We start from the raw sequence: 15,579 nt of genomic DNA on the forward strand, positions 1-15,579 counted from the left end.
TGAAGGCATCAGGGTCCATCAGTGCTGGTCACTTTTTAAGGGCCACCTCCTAAGGGCTCAGGAACAGGCGATTCCAAAATGCTGCAAGTCGAGCAGGTGGGGCAGAAGGCTGGCTTCGTTCAACAGGGATCTTCTAGAGCTTAGGCAAAAAAAGAAAGTGTATGGCTGCTGGAAGCAGGGTCAGGCAACGTGGGAGGACTACAGGGATGCTGTTCACCTTTGTAGGGAGAAAATTTGTGCGACCAAAGCTCAGTTAGAGTTGAAGCTGGCCAGTACTGTGGGGGACAATAAAAAGGGCTTTATAAAATACATTAATAACAAAAGGAGGACCAGAGAGAATATTGGCTCGTTACTCAGTGAGAATGGTCGCCTTACAAACAGGGGCATAGACAAAGCAGAGACGTTTAATGCCTTCTTCGCCTCTGTCTTCAACACTGGTGATGGGCTCTGGGACCCCAGATGCCCCGAGTTGGAGGACAGTGACTGCGGTAACAGTGAACTCCCAGCTGACCCCGAACTTGTGTGGGACTTGTGGCTCCACCTGGATGCATACAGGTCCATGGGGCCCGATGGGATTCATCCCAGGGTGCTCAGAGAGCTGGCTGATGTTGTTGCGAGACCTCTCAATTATTTTTCTATGGTCTTGGGAATCTGGAGAGGTCCCAGTTGACTGGAAGCTGGCAAATATTCCAATCTTCAAGAAGGGCAGGAAAGACGACCCTGGTAATTACAGGCCTGTCAGTCTCACTTCAGTGCCTGGTAAAATTATGGAGAAAATTATGCTGGGAGTTATCGAAAAACACATGTAGGACAACGCAGTCATTTGTCACAACGAACACGGGTTCATGAGAGGAGGGGCCTGCTTAACAAACTTAGTTTCCTTTTATGACAAGGTCGCCCATCTAGTTGACCAATGGAAGCCAGTTGATGTAGTTTTTTTAGATTTCAGTGAAGCTTTCGATACTGTCTCTCACAGTATCCTTCTGGACAAAATGTCCAGCATACAGCTTGACAAAAAAAGTGTGATAGGTAAGCAACTGGCTGACAGGTTGGGCCCAAAGAGTTATGGTAAATGGGGTTACATCAGGCTGGCGGCCAGTCGCTAGTGGGGTTCCCCAGGGCTCAATTTTAGGGCCAGTTCTTTTTAATGTTTTCATAAGCGACTTGGATGTAGGACTAGAAGGTGTCATGAGCAAGTTTGCGGATGACACCAAATTGGGAGGAGCTGTTGATTCCGTCAAGGGTGGAGAGGCCTTGCAGAGAGATCTGGGCAATCACCAACCGCATGAGTTTTAACAAGGACAAGTGCCAGATTCTGCATCTGGGAAGGGGCAACCCTGGCTATACATACAGACTGGGCGATGAGATGCTGGAGACCAGCAATGCTGAAAGGGACTTGGGGGTCTTGGTCGACAGCAAGTTGAACATGAGTCAACAGTGTGCCCAGGCTGCCAGGAAGGCCAACTGTATCCTGGGGTGCATCAAGCACAGCATTGCTAGCCAGTCTAGAGAAGCGATAGTCCCACTCTATACTGCGCTGGTGTGGCCTCGCCTCGAGTACTGTGTGCAGTTTTGGGCACCACAGTACAAAAAGGACATAAAACTATTGGAGAGAGTCCAAAGGAGGGCAACAAAGATGGTGAAGGGTCTAGAGGGGAATACATATAAGAGGCTGAAGTCCCTTGGTTTGTTCCGCCTAGAGGAGACTGAGGGGAGACCTCATTGTGGCCTACAGCTTCCTCACGAGGGGGAGCGAAGGGGCAGGCGCTGATCTCCTCCCTCTGGTGACCAGTGATAGAACCTGAGGGAGTGGAATGAAGCTGCGACGGGGGAGGTTTAGGTTGGATATCAGGAAAAGGCTCTTCACTGAGAGGGTGGTTGGGTACTGGAACAGGCTCCCCAGGGAAGTGGTCACAGCACCGAGCTTGACTGAGTTCAAGTGTCTGGATAATGCTCTCAGTCATATGCTCTGATTCGGCTGGTCCTGTGTGGAGCCAGGAGTTGGACTCGAGGATCCTTATGGGTTCCTTCCAACTCAGGATATTCTATGATTCTATGATATAAGAACATCAAATGACGAAAAATCTGTCTCATCCTTATTAAACTGTTTTAATGCTGAGTCATGTTCTTAATTGAAAAGGCCCCATTTCTTTATGGAGTTTGTGTACAATGGGCCTTCAATTTCTTATGGCTTGTTCAGCTAGATCAAAGAACTTTCTACTGTCATAATTCTTTCCTAAACAGAAGTAGTCTAACTGTCATCAACTTAGTTTTTAAGCTTTGTAGGATATGACATATTGAGCTTATCAATGTCCTACTAGGACAGATGTTTTTCAGACCAGAAATTTTCTTAGGTATTTATCTTTCAACTATCTAACTTCAAGCATATTCTTTTCATGAGGAAACTAGTGCTAAGCAACAAAATTCAGTGATGCGTTCAACATTACCTGTCCATATAGTGATTTGTGATTATTTACAAGGCAATATCAACAGTTGCATTTTTGCCTTTCAGGAGAGGGATTGTGCCAAATGTGTTTTCAGTTACTTAAGTCACTTGCCGTTATTCTGAACACTACCTTAACTTGCAGTTTTCCAGGGTATTATTTCTTGTTATGTATTTCTCATTGATTTCTTGACGGAGCCTGTTGCTCTTTGAAATTACTTGTTACTTGGTTCAGAAGAACCCAGTTTGAGGTGTTCATGTTGTTGCATAGATCACCTACAGATATATGCACATATATCGCTTACTCCCACACATGCTAACCACCAATTTTGTGATCTTATGAAGAAAAAAAATCCTGTAACTTGTCACATTTCATACTGAATTAAACCAAGCAAATAGAACTTGAAGTCAAGGGAAAAGAACAGTAAATATATCATTACTACATTAAAACTCAGGCCTTTTAGAATAATATACAATTGTGTCCTGTGTCCCTATAATTACAAAATTATAAAAACCTAAAGCATCAACTTCTTGATTTTCTGCCAGTTAGAATTGGCAATTAATTTTTAACTAAGCAAGGCCTAGAAAATAAAATTTTTATTTTTCTAATTGTGAACAAGTACCTCTGTATAATTAATGCACATGCATATGTGTATCAATATGTAAAAATGGGAGAAGAAAGCATGATTAAGCAGCCTAAAATGTTATAAACATATTTTGTCTTTAAGTATTAAGTTTCCATGCACAATTTCTTTGTGTGAATCTCTGGGATTATACTTTCCAGAGTTCTGGAAGAAGTGCTGAAATTACTGAAATCATATGTAAAACACTGGTATCAAAACAGGTAGGGTGAGTTGTATTTGAAAAGACAAGCCTGAATTCATTCTCCTTCATTTAGAGGCACTCAGTTTAGCACCATAGTTGCACTAATTGATGGAGAGAGAGAGAAGGATTTAGCAACTTTTGTCTTCTGCCAAGTTCATAGAGGGAGGTGGAGGAGCGTGCCTTACCTTGGCATCTCTGTGAAGTATCCAGAGTAATAGGAGAAAACTTCACATGTCGCTTATTTGTTTCTTGCTGTGATCTTTCTGCTCCCACGGATAGAAGGAAAGTCCAATGGGAAAATAAATCCTGTGTTTGTTTTCTTAATAGACATTTAATTAACTTACTGCACATACAATCTGATGATGAACTTGTAACAACAGAATTAGAAAGAATTTGTTTTTAGAAACTTCATTCCTTTCTAATAATTTAATAAAAAATCTATTTAGTAATAATCTTGATACTGGACATTGTACAGAAGGAAAAATTCTAGCATACATTACTTATATGTAGCAAATAATGCACTTGTGTTGTTTCATCCTCGGTGGTGTTCTTTGCTTCAGGTTCTATTAAAGTGTGGGAACACACCACACACCTGGCTGTGCTTTCTGTAATGTTCAGGCTGAGTTTGAATGTGAAAAATAATTCATGGTATTACAGTTTAGCATATACATTGTGGCTATCAGAGCAGAAAAGCTGCTTTATGTAATTGGACTCTGCAGACTAGAAAGTTAATTGCTGGATCAGTTTAATTCAGAAAAGTGTTGCATCTTTTGACTCTCCGGAGCTGGCCTGATTAGTAAAAATGAGCATAACAAAATGAAATAATTCTTACTGACAACAGCAGATATGAAACCTAAATTAGCATGTAATGCTAATTTTATATATTTAATCTCAATATAGTAATAATGAATTTCCTTTTGTCAGTTATTAAGTTGAAAATCTCAGCAGAATATTGAGCATGAAGTTAAAATTCGTAAAAATAGAAATAATATTGTCAGGTGAACCTTTACACCCACTCTGCCCCTTTAAGGGGTACTGAGAAGTACTTGTGGTGCCATTGCTTGTTAAGTGTTCACAATTTATGAAGAATGTGTATACAATTTTCCTTTTCACCTAAGACATATTTCCTGCCTTTTGCAGCCAGTATCTTCGGTAAGCTGATATTTATCATTCCTTCTTTTAACTAAATAGGACAGTACCAGCAGGAGTATTTGAACAAACATAAAAAAAACGGGGAATTGGTTTTCTATTCAATTCTTTTTTTTCCACATAGAATCTGGCAGCTGTTTTTACTTAATTTATTTGATTTATTTAAATTTTTAATTACGTGTATTTTAGGTGTGAGTGTATAAGAAAATTTTTCTACTAGTATATCTTCTTAATAATTGAAGAATGTGCCCTTAAATACCGATTTTCCCCCCAAAATTAGTGTTTAGAAAGAGCCATGAAGTTTGCGTTTGAAGAGTTCCATCTCTGGTATCAATTTGCATTGTCCTTGATGGCAGCAGGAAAAGTAAGTCTTAATTTTTTGATGTAATTCTTCTGTTGATGGCTTTTGATAAAAACATATGACACTTCCATAATTTTAATTTGTAGTGTTCTTGAAAATAATTCTAATCTGTAAATCAGCGAAGTACACTGTACTACTGAATTTCTGCCTAGTGCTGTACAAAGAATGTTGTTATTTCAATAGTTTCTAACTTAGGAAGACTGAAGGGTGATGATAACAACTATCTTGCCAACAAGCTTAAGCTAAGCTAATTGAATGTAAGTAGTGAATTATACCAGATCATATTATCCAGTAACAATTTGTTTAAGTGCTGTTTTGATGAACAAATTTTACTCTTAGGTACAAATTAATGCTGATTCATGGTGCTCTTGCTTTTTTGTGAGGGGGTGGGGGGGAGAGTTTCGGACTGTTTTCTTACATTACTGTCTTTGACACTGTGTATTCCGTGCAATTAGAGTGAGATGGATTTTTTTTTTTTTTAAATTTTATATAACCTAGGAACTTATGTTATCAGATGCAATCTTCTATTTTCAGTTCTTTTTGGTTTTCCATGTCATGTTACAGAAAATAAATCACCTTTATTACGTATTGTACATAATACTAGTTTTCTAAAATATCATTCTCAATGAGGGTGATTTGCTTATCTTCAGTATGGGGGAAAGGAATGATTTGTATTTTCTTTAGAAAATATTTTTAGAAGCACATTGGTTCTGAAGAGGCTTGATTCTTCTTCCCATTCTCTGTTTACTTTGACTTATCTTCTAACCTGTGATTGAATGGAGGCAAATAAATTAAAAAAAGAGGAGCAGTGCCAGTCTGTTATACAGTCTTAGAGTTATTCCTAAGTGCTATTGTAATGCCCAAAGAACACTAAATCACTGCTTCTTCTGAAGACTCTGTCCTGCTCCTGCTCTTTTATTTGCCTGGCTCAAATGTTGTGAACTTACAGGCCTAGCGAAGTTTTAAATGCATCTCAAAACTGTTTTCTGAATCATGTACCGCTGGAATTAATGATACACCTAATGATAGTTCATAGGGGTTAAATAACAACGACAGTGCCTAAAGTCTTGTGTGTCACTTGCATGAGGAGTTCTGACAACTTGTGTCTCCTTCACATGGGAAAAATAACGTAAATGATGGAAACAGGAATCTTCTATCTTGAAACATATTTATGCTTTTAGTAATTTCAATGGAAAATGTTTTTAACAGTCTGCTCGAGCTGTTAAAGTCTTGAAGGAATGTATACGTTTGAAACCAGATGATGCAACTATTCCACTCCTTGCTGCAAAGCTATGTATGGGATCTCTCCACTGGGTAAGCTTTGCCACTCATTGTCTTTTCAGCAAGAGCTGTGCTAAAATGCAACAAAATCTTGGTTTACAGATGTAGCAAATACTTTTGCACAATGACTACATGCATTTGGTCATCTCTAAAAATGCAGCATAGATACATATATGCACATGTACATCCCTGTTTGCATGGCTGATTTAAAATATTTCACAGCAAGGTTATGTTTATCAAGGTAGCATATCTTGATGTTGATCTAAGGCATAGCTAAGAATGTATTAGAAATTGAAACGTTGGCATACAGAGATGAAAAATACAACTTAGACCTCTGTTTCCTCTGTGCAAGAGGAAAATAATTTTTTTGGAAGATAATGAAACAAAACTGTTCAAGAGACTCTTCTGGTGATACCATGTTTGCAGGCAGATGGGGTTTATGAATTCCTACCAGGGACAGTGTCTTTTTAAGAAGTGTTACTTGAATTGTATTTTAGATAAACTTGAAATTGGTGTATCTGTACAAAAAACATTAAGGTGACCAAAGATGATCATGTGGTTTTCAAGATACATGTGTAATTTTTAGCAGAATGAGTATATTTAAAGGAGGAAAAGAGGAGGGAAAGGTCACAATCAGAAATTGAGAAAATAGTGCAGTAGCAGAAACATAACTTGTTGAAGCTGACAAAAATACAGTCTTCATAATTAACATAGATCCTAGTTCTGTAAGTTATTCCCTGTGGATTGACTCCATATGGAGTAGCTTACTGTACTTAGCATTTACATTTACTGGAACAGATTCAAATGTTATTTTTTTTCTTTCTAGATTGTTAAATAGTGTCCTGGCATGGATGTGCAGTTAAACCTTGATCTTTTACATGTTTATTTATGAGTTTGCATACATTCGGCGTTACTCTGTGATGCAGAGTTCTGCATGGCTATGATTTTTTTTTGCTGGCTTAGACCTATAATTCTTGTAATTGATTTTCCTAAAGAAATGGTTCATGGGGCAAGAACTCTTTCTTATTTATGAAATGCAAAAATGGTAGATGCCTTTTTTATTAAAAAAAAAAAAGAAAAAAGGGAAAACCACAGTAAGTTTAGAATGATCTGTGTGTTATATGCCAGAGTTTCTCTCAACCATAGGAAATGGTGCTTCAGCTTAAAATCTCTGTTCTTTACTCAGTATTTAGTATTTCATTTAGTATGAAAAATGAAATAGTCCTTGAAAGCAATCGTGACTGAGATTTCAACAGACTCAGTGTGCATAATACACATGCTGTGCGTTCTTATTATAATGTAAGATTTAGCTAGTTTTAGACTTACATGGATGTTTTATAATATTTTCAGTTGGAAGAAGCTGAAAGATTTGCCAAAACAGTTGTTGATCTTGGGGACAAAACATCAGAGTTTAAAGCAAAAGGCTACTTGGCACTGGGATTGACTTACAGTCTGCAGGCTACTGATGGTAAGATAAGAATAAACATTCACATATAGAAATTCCCATGTTGCCTAAAAAATGATACCTAGCAGAATGCTAGACTTAAAATTAAAGCTTCTGTGTGCAACTATTTTTTTAGTCAATGTATTAAAATTTCTTCAGTGATCATGTGGAATGAAATCTCTTGATCTTGCATATCACTGATTAAATATATCCTTTTTAGCATCTTTGCGAGGGATGCAAGAGGTCTTGCAGAGAAAGGCTCTTCTTGCATTTCAGAGGTGAGTGGGTGTTAATATTTTAATTTCATTCTGCTATATGTAGTGAAAAGCTTTTATTATGTGTTAAAAAGAGGGACTTGTAAAAGATTGTGTAATACGGATTTCACCTCTGGGAGTCTCCCTTCATGAGTACAGAATGTGTCATTGACTTCATTTTCTATCAGAAATATCTAAATTGATTTCTAAGGATTTCCTTTTATTTCATTTTAAAGATTTTTTTTTGTTGTTGCTCTCTAGTATAAAATATTTGCTCAAAGGAGTATTCCGTTCTCATCTAGAAGGGAAAATTGTGTGATGCAAGGTTTCAAGTCATGGTTCAGTGTGCTAGTGTTTCTAGAAGAGTTGGTCGCTGTTCAGATTGTATAGCAGGCTTTTGCAATTACCTCTGTAGAGGCAGAGCAATAATTGAGGCCCTGCTGCAGTGGATGAGGGGTGAAATGCAGGTAGTAAGATAGGTGGGAAATAAAAAATTCTATCCGGTGATTTAACAGCGTAGGCAGTGGCAACGCAAATGCCCCATCGTCCAGGTGCCTTACGCAAAAGTAACGCTGTTGGGGATGACAGTAGTTCATTCTCAAGCGTTTGACTCTGCAAACAAAGTGACAATAAACAGGTGAATGAGAACATCTCTACCCTGCTTATAGAAGAAACAAATCTTGATGGCAAAGCTGGCAGAAGTGCTACAGCATCTAAATATGTCTCTTTTTATGTTTGTATACTCTCGAAAACCCTGCTTTGGTGAGGTAGGCCCAAATGCTTTAGGGAAATTGATTTGTGCATTAATGTGAATTCGAAGTTTCAGATTTTTGTTGGTGATTTTGTATCTGAGAGGATAGGGTGGAAAAAGTGTTTTGCAGGTAACTTTAGAATGAGGCTGGTATGTATTAGTCTTTCCTTTTTCTGTCTTGTCTTAAGTAGTCTCTGTACGTAAATATGTTTTAACATAGCTTTGCTCTTCCTGTTCTTTAATGGTTTTAATAGGGTTTTTTTATTACTTCAGTAGTCTTTCTCCATGTTGCAACTGAAATTTTTACCTCTGGGTTTATACCTCAGTTCCTCACCTGTCCCTCTTACCGCTGACTTAATCATCACTGTTTCCAAAATACTGCGCTAACCATGTCTCCCCATTTCTACCCATTCACTACTTCTGAGGTTCTAATAGTGAATTGCATTCTTCTGCTAATTCTTTGAAACAGCAAGGGATGAAACGAACCATAGCCTGAAGCTAATCCATTCCAGTTCAGTACCTGCTGACTCTACCCTCCAGTTTAGTATAGCAATTACCAAAATTCTCAGAGTCGTTCCCTGCTATTGATCTGTCTGGAAAATTTCCATTTTCTGAGGGTTGAGGTTATGCAGCATTTTGACTGCCCATAAATATGAGGATGTTTTTATAGGTAGCATACTGCTTATTGTGGTAATATTTTATTATGTTGCTCTAGAAAAAGAATAAGCTGTTTGAGTTAAAAGAGAATAAGCCATACACAGTAGGAGAACTATTTTTCAAATGATATTCAGCTTCTTACCACTGCAAAATTACTCTTTCACACTCTCTATTCAAATATTGTTGGTTGGTCGTGTGCTATGTCATCTTTCACCCAGGAACTTTTCTGTTTCATTCTCTACAGTTGAACAATAAGTCTCTTGATACCTTCTTAACTGTTGAGTTTCGAAGACTTCCTAGCAGCAGATATTGCCAGCTGAAGTCTGAAAACATACCTAGCATCTCTTCAGTGAACCATTACAGATGTCCTTTAGCTATATAGGTTGAATGGAACTTCAGTTTTGTGGTGATAAGGAACTTTGGAATATCTGTGCTAACTAGCAGAATATAAATTCATACACAGAAGGTCTTGGGAACATGAGGATTAATTGCATCTGCTTTCTATGCATCTTTCTGATGCTTTGGGCTTTTCTTTGTTCTTTTTTTTCCCAGTTGATACAACCTCTTAGAAACAATGTGTTGTATTTTTACATGCATGTTCCAGGGTATTGATGTTAAGTTATATGTTCATCCTTTCTCCTGGCCTTTCTTAGAATGAGCTTGTACACGGTGAGCTTTTAATTAGAGTATTTTTCGGAGGTTTTAGTAAGGTGTAGGGTATATGTTTTGAAAACTCTAGTGAATTGCTAATATTGCTCTTAGTGATATTACTGATATCGGTAGCTCAGACTCCACACAGAATCTTGAGTAGAATGGTTTGGCCCTCGAAAAGAACAGAGTTTCTGCATCTCAAAAATCACATAGCTACCTTCTAAGAGAAGGGAAAAGTATGTTTTGAAAGGTGTTTTTTTTGCATATTAACATGTTTCCCCACTTGTGTTCATAGAGAGACTAACACCTGATAGATCAGCTGTACTGGAAATACACTTCAATGTGGTTGATAATGTTGCTGATTCCTTGTGTTAATAGCATAGTTATAGGATGTTACTGAAAATTTGTTACCACAAAGGGTATGTTATGCTCAGCATACAAGAGTCATGCCTACTTCCTCTTCCCACATCTTAAAAATAAATGTTTTCCAGGAGGTGGAAGTTGAAATTCTTCATGCATCTCCTGCATGGTTTACAGTTTATAAAGCCAGCAGCTGTACTGGACTCAATATTTTGATGTGGCAAGGGTGCTTTTTTTGTTTCTTTCTTTGGGGTTTTTTGTTTGTTTTTTGAGGGGGGAAGCTTTTTAATCACTTACCTAAAGGACCACTTCCTAAAGAAATAGAGGTCTTGAAGAAATACAGTTGTGTTTTGGACCCTTGACTATGCCAGATTTCAAGGCTACCAGTTGGCGATAGTGGCCATTTGAGAAGGTGCTTGTTGCCATCTTTGCACAGTGCTGAGGAGGTGTTGTTTCACTAACTTTTTTTTTTTTTTTTAAATGGAAGACTTTCAGTGCTTTTCCTGTGGTTGGTGTGAATTGGAGTTTCTCAGAAATCACCAAATGGTTGATAGATAGTAAGAGCTTTATTCTTTCATTAGCTAAAGCTTGGGTTACTGAACAAGTACTCTCTAAGTTAGAATCTCTTGTTCTCACTTAGTCTTGCTTAATTTGTGAACTTTAAATTTAAAAAGAACTGGTCCTGGCCCCTGTTAGGCTTTATATTTGACTCTATTCTTCAATTTAGAGATAGAGTTAAAATATGAAACTGTCTCCTCATAACTTGAACTACTTTGATACACGTTGGGCATAGTTGCTAAACTAATGGAGCTGTCTCTTTGGAGTTGGGAAGACAGAAATGCTGAAGTCGGAAGCAGAAGGTTCCCTTTGTGGTTGTAATGGCTTAAAGGTCAATTTTGTTCCTCCATCCTGATGGAGACGACTCATTAGATGTTCTGAAGGTGATTATTACACATCCTACTTCTAAATGAGCCCCCATTAAAAGAATGCAACAAATATAAATATAATAACATAGTTCCAGTCTTGCTGCCTAGTATTTACAACATATTATTTTGGGGTACAGCCATAATTTTTTTTTTTGTCTTTATGTGCATCCCATCTTTATCCCCCCCCCAAAAAAACCCCTTTATCTTGCAGCAGAAAGATTGTATTACAGGGGAAAATAGCGGAGTGTATTACAAGGACATCTTCTGTAGGATAGTGTCAAAATGAGTAAGACAACGTGTGTTCCTTTGACCAAAACATTAACAACAAACAAACAAAACTTCAAAAAAAGGTGGAAAAAAGTTATTTCTTTGTTTTAGTAATTGGGCTTACTTACAACAGCAATAGTTACAAATATCTTGAGAGTGAATAATAACAAAACACTGCTGCTGTTGGGCAGCTCAGCATTTTTGTGAACAAAACTTGTATTTATGAAAAGATCATCAGCATAAACTTCATCTGAACTTCAAACATAGGTTCATGATGAGTGAGATCCTATGCTTCCTTCTACTATAATGCTGTAATAAAGTTGTCCAGCCTAGATTTCTTTTACATTGCTATATAGCAGGGTGCTCTGCTAACTTAAAGCAACTCAAAGCCAAGAAGTAACTGGCTTCCTAGGAGACTTAGTATGTTGGACTGAAAATGTACTTAAAATTTTGGACTCTGAAGAATGAACAAAATTCTGATCTACTTTGCTGCTACTCTTCCTCTTGGGAGTTCTGTGCTTCAGAACCATCCTGGTCAGGATCGGTGCGATTGCTTGGGTACTTCTCATGCAGATGACATAAGTCTTCTCTTTGAAGATGTGTTATTTTCGGGGACTTTTTTTTTCCCCTGTAAGAAAACTCTGCTTAATGAATTTTTATTATAACTGTTCTTAGATAATTACATCTGGTGTTTGTATATTTTAATTGAAGAATTGTTTTGTATTGTTCACTTTTAAGATTTATACTGAAATTACCTAATTAATTTCTATTAAAAATGATTCTTTAATGGCCCAAAGTGCTTCCTTTAAAGCAAGGATGTTTGAGAAGTATGGGAAAAGTCACTGGAATGAACACCACTTATATCAAAATGCGGGCATACATGTAGTGAATAGATCTGAATATGGATAAATGAATATATATGCATTTGTGTGTATGTCTAACCTGTATTAACAGGGGAAAAATTCACTGGTTTTTTGTTTTGCTTCTTTGTTTTTAAGGGCTCACAGTTTGTCTCCAACGGATCATCTGGCAGCATTTTACTTGGCACTGCAGCTTGCCATATCCAGACAGGTTAGTTGTGTTTTAAACGTGCAGCCTCACATTACCAAATGAAGATTAGGATTTGTATCTGTTGATTGATACAGATGAAGATTTCTTCAAAAAAAATCTGGTTTTCCTTGTGCATATATGCATATATATGGAAAAAAACCAACCAAAATATTCTCTCTGAACACTTTCCATCTTGTACACTTCTGCAGAGTTCTGCCACAGTATTCCCAGCTCTAGGATCAGAAATAAGACATAAGTCATTAAATTTATTTGTTTCAACATTTATGTTGCTGGATGGAGAGGGAAAAAAAAAAGTTAATTTTTACCCTGTTTTTACCTATCATGTAATCTCTGCTCAGACTGGTTATCTGGAGAGTGGGACTCTTGAATCTACTCTTTAATGATCATAGAATCATAGAACGGTTTAGGTCGGAAGGGACCCCAAAGATCATCTAGTTCCAACGCCCCTGCTACGGGCAGGGACACCCTCCACTAGACCACGTTGCCCAAAGCCCCATCCAACCTGGCCTTGAAGACTTCCAGGGAGGGGGCATCCACAACCTTTCTGGGCAACCTGTTCCAGTGCCTCACCACTCTCACAGTAAAGAATTTCTTCCTGACATCTAATCTAAATTGACCCTCCTTCAGCTTAAACCCATTACCCCTTGTCCTGTCACTACACTCCCTGATAAACAGTCCCTCACCATCTTTCCTGTAGGCCCCTTCAGGTACTGGAAGGCCGCAATTAGATCTCCCCGGAGCCGCCTTTTCTCCAGGCTGAACAACCCCAACTCTCTCAGCCTGTCCTCATAGGAGAGGTGCTCCATCCCTCTGATCAGCTTCGTGGCCCTCCTCTGGACTCTCTCCAACAGCTTGATGTCTCTCCTGTACTGTGGCCCCCAGAGCTGGAGGCAGTACTCCAGGTGGGGTCTCACAAGAGCGGAGTAGAGGGGCAGGATCACCTCCCTCGACCTGCTGGTCACAGGTCGATCTTGACAGTGCTTAAATCTTGAGTATCTGCTAAGATCCATACCTTTTCTGAATACTTGTAGGAGGTTTGGTTATTGTGAACAATATAACAAAACTGTGTTTAAGAAAACTGGAAAATATTTTAAAGCTATAAAAGAGATCAGAGCTCAGTCCAACTTTTACAGCTGTTATGTTTAAGGGCTTTAGGATTCTACTGTACATCACATGAATTTGGATAATGTGGAGCTGCTTTGTATATGTCATGGTAAGCCTTTTCCTGTGTCATGTTTATTTTAGGAAGTAGTTTTGAGCACAGTAGTTTACATACTCTAGGTGACTACTTTTCATTGCTAATGAGTAGCAGAGACATTGGACTATGTCACGTTAGAGTGGAATGGATTGTCACTTTAATAGCACAAAATATTTTTCAGTAGCAGGTTATGACACTCTACTTCTGAATTCCAAATTTGTCATGTTTCTTAATTAAATTTCCTGGGTTTAACACTTAGCGTGCTTATTTTGAGCAAAAGCATACACAGCTGAGGGGATCATGAAATTCCACATGAAGAAAAGTTACTGTTGCAGTCTAGCTGTACATTTTAGTTAATGTATTGCAATTAAAGTATTTTCAAAATCATATAGAAATACAACTAATACTTGAAAAAGAATAGTAAGTGAATATTTTAAAGGGCTGGAGGGAACTGTTTTATTAAAATGTGTATCTTATTTTCCAGGGTTAATATATTATTTAAATTTTACTGTACACTGTAGAGCATCAGGTCCATTTTAAACTTCTGAGTAGTGTCTTACAGGAATCTGTAGAATTCTACACAGTGTCCAGGTGAATATTTTGAAAATTTTATGGACATGCAATCAAGTAATAGGCAATACTTCTAATAGTGGTGCTTTCTTTTTCTGCCTTTTTTTTTTTTTTTTAATCAGATACCAGAAGCTTTGGGTTATGTTCGACAGGCTCTGCAACTACAAGGAGATGATGCCAACTCTCTTCATCTCCTTGCACTCTTGCTATCAGCCCAGAAACACTATCATGATGCTTTGAATATCATTGATATGGCCTTGAGTGAATATCCAGAAAATTTTATGTGAGTGAATGTCATGTTTGCTTTCTACGCTTTCTCTCATGTTTATTTTTCTTAGATTCTCATCTCGTTCATTTCAAGAGGGGATGGATTTGAAGATTGGTCTGGGTTTTTTACCAACAGTCTTCCCCCCCTGCCCATTTAATGCAAGTCTGCTTCATATTAAATGCTTGTTAAATAGTGATTAAGGATTTGGTTTTGGAAGGGAGGCTAGAGCTGAATAATTGATTTTATTTTGTTTTTTTCTACAGACTCTTTGTTTAGATAATTTCTCCCTGTTGCATGCTTTGGAGTATTTTTGTGTCTTCTGTTTTTATACAATATTCTGAGAAGGATAAACAGGACTTTACTATTAGCTAGATTGGTCCCATCTTACAGATAATTCTATGCATATTGTATGGAATCTATTCTGTAAAATACATCATAACAGAGAATCTGCTTTTTTGCCTGTATAATAACCAGCCAGCTGAAGTTGGCTGATGGCTAACTAAACAAGTGAACAGGGAAGAAGCACATTTGGTAGATATTCACTTGTTGTTTAGAAAAGAAATAATTCTTTGTGTTTATTCTTCATGTTAAGTATATCTTAAAATACATTTGGATTTTGTACTTTTGTAAGTTGTTTTTTTTTTAAAATTTATTTTCTTATGGAAAATCTAATGAAATGCTTTACAGCAAAATATCTCAGGGACAACTTCCATTAACTTCCAATGTTCCATTCTGATGCTTTACCAACACTAACTAAAGTTGTAATCCATAGTATTACAAATATCCTAAATGCTTATTTACACAATTTTTTGAGATACCTCAGTCTTAATTTTTAAATGGCTGGCCTATATCATAAATGGTTACTATATTAACATACCAGAAAAATATGATTTCTTTAAGAATTATTAGTTTGACAAAAAAGATCATAGTGTTCTTCCGTACTGTTCCTTCACATTTCATGCTTCCTTTTGGCTATATAAGGTACTCTTACCTTTTTTCTCATAAATCTAACCAGGACCACTGTTGATATCACCTCTCCTCAGAACTTCTGCGGCTCGCAGCCAGTCCTGTGCAACTCCTTTTGTGGCCTTTTGCTGTTTCTC

The 15,579-nt window shown here is 37.6% G+C and overlaps 1 protein-coding gene across 6 annotated transcripts in view; it reads left to right on the forward strand.

Annotated features, from left to right (window-relative positions):
• Positions 1-15,579, forward strand: part of TTC7B (tetratricopeptide repeat domain 7B) — a 161,125-nt gene that overhangs the window by 71,291 nt on the left and 74,255 nt on the right. For all 6 annotated transcript variants that reach the window (XM_075753709.1, XM_075753712.1, XM_075753713.1 and 3 more), the window contains 6 exons: positions 4,698-4,781; positions 5,988-6,092; positions 7,410-7,527; positions 7,724-7,781; positions 12,368-12,440; positions 14,331-14,491. In XM_075753709.1, the coding sequence (XP_075609824.1) occupies positions 4,698-4,781; positions 5,988-6,092; positions 7,410-7,527; positions 7,724-7,781; positions 12,368-12,440; positions 14,331-14,491 (599 nt within the window). The remainder of the gene's footprint in view (positions 1-4,697; positions 4,782-5,987; positions 6,093-7,409; positions 7,528-7,723; positions 7,782-12,367; positions 12,441-14,330; positions 14,492-15,579) is intronic.

The sequence above is a fragment of the Balearica regulorum genome, chromosome 5 (genome assembly GCF_011004875.1).
Source record: "Balearica regulorum gibbericeps isolate bBalReg1 chromosome 5, bBalReg1.pri, whole genome shotgun sequence".
In the NCBI taxonomy this organism is placed as follows: domain Eukaryota; kingdom Metazoa; phylum Chordata; class Aves; order Gruiformes; family Gruidae; genus Balearica; species Balearica regulorum.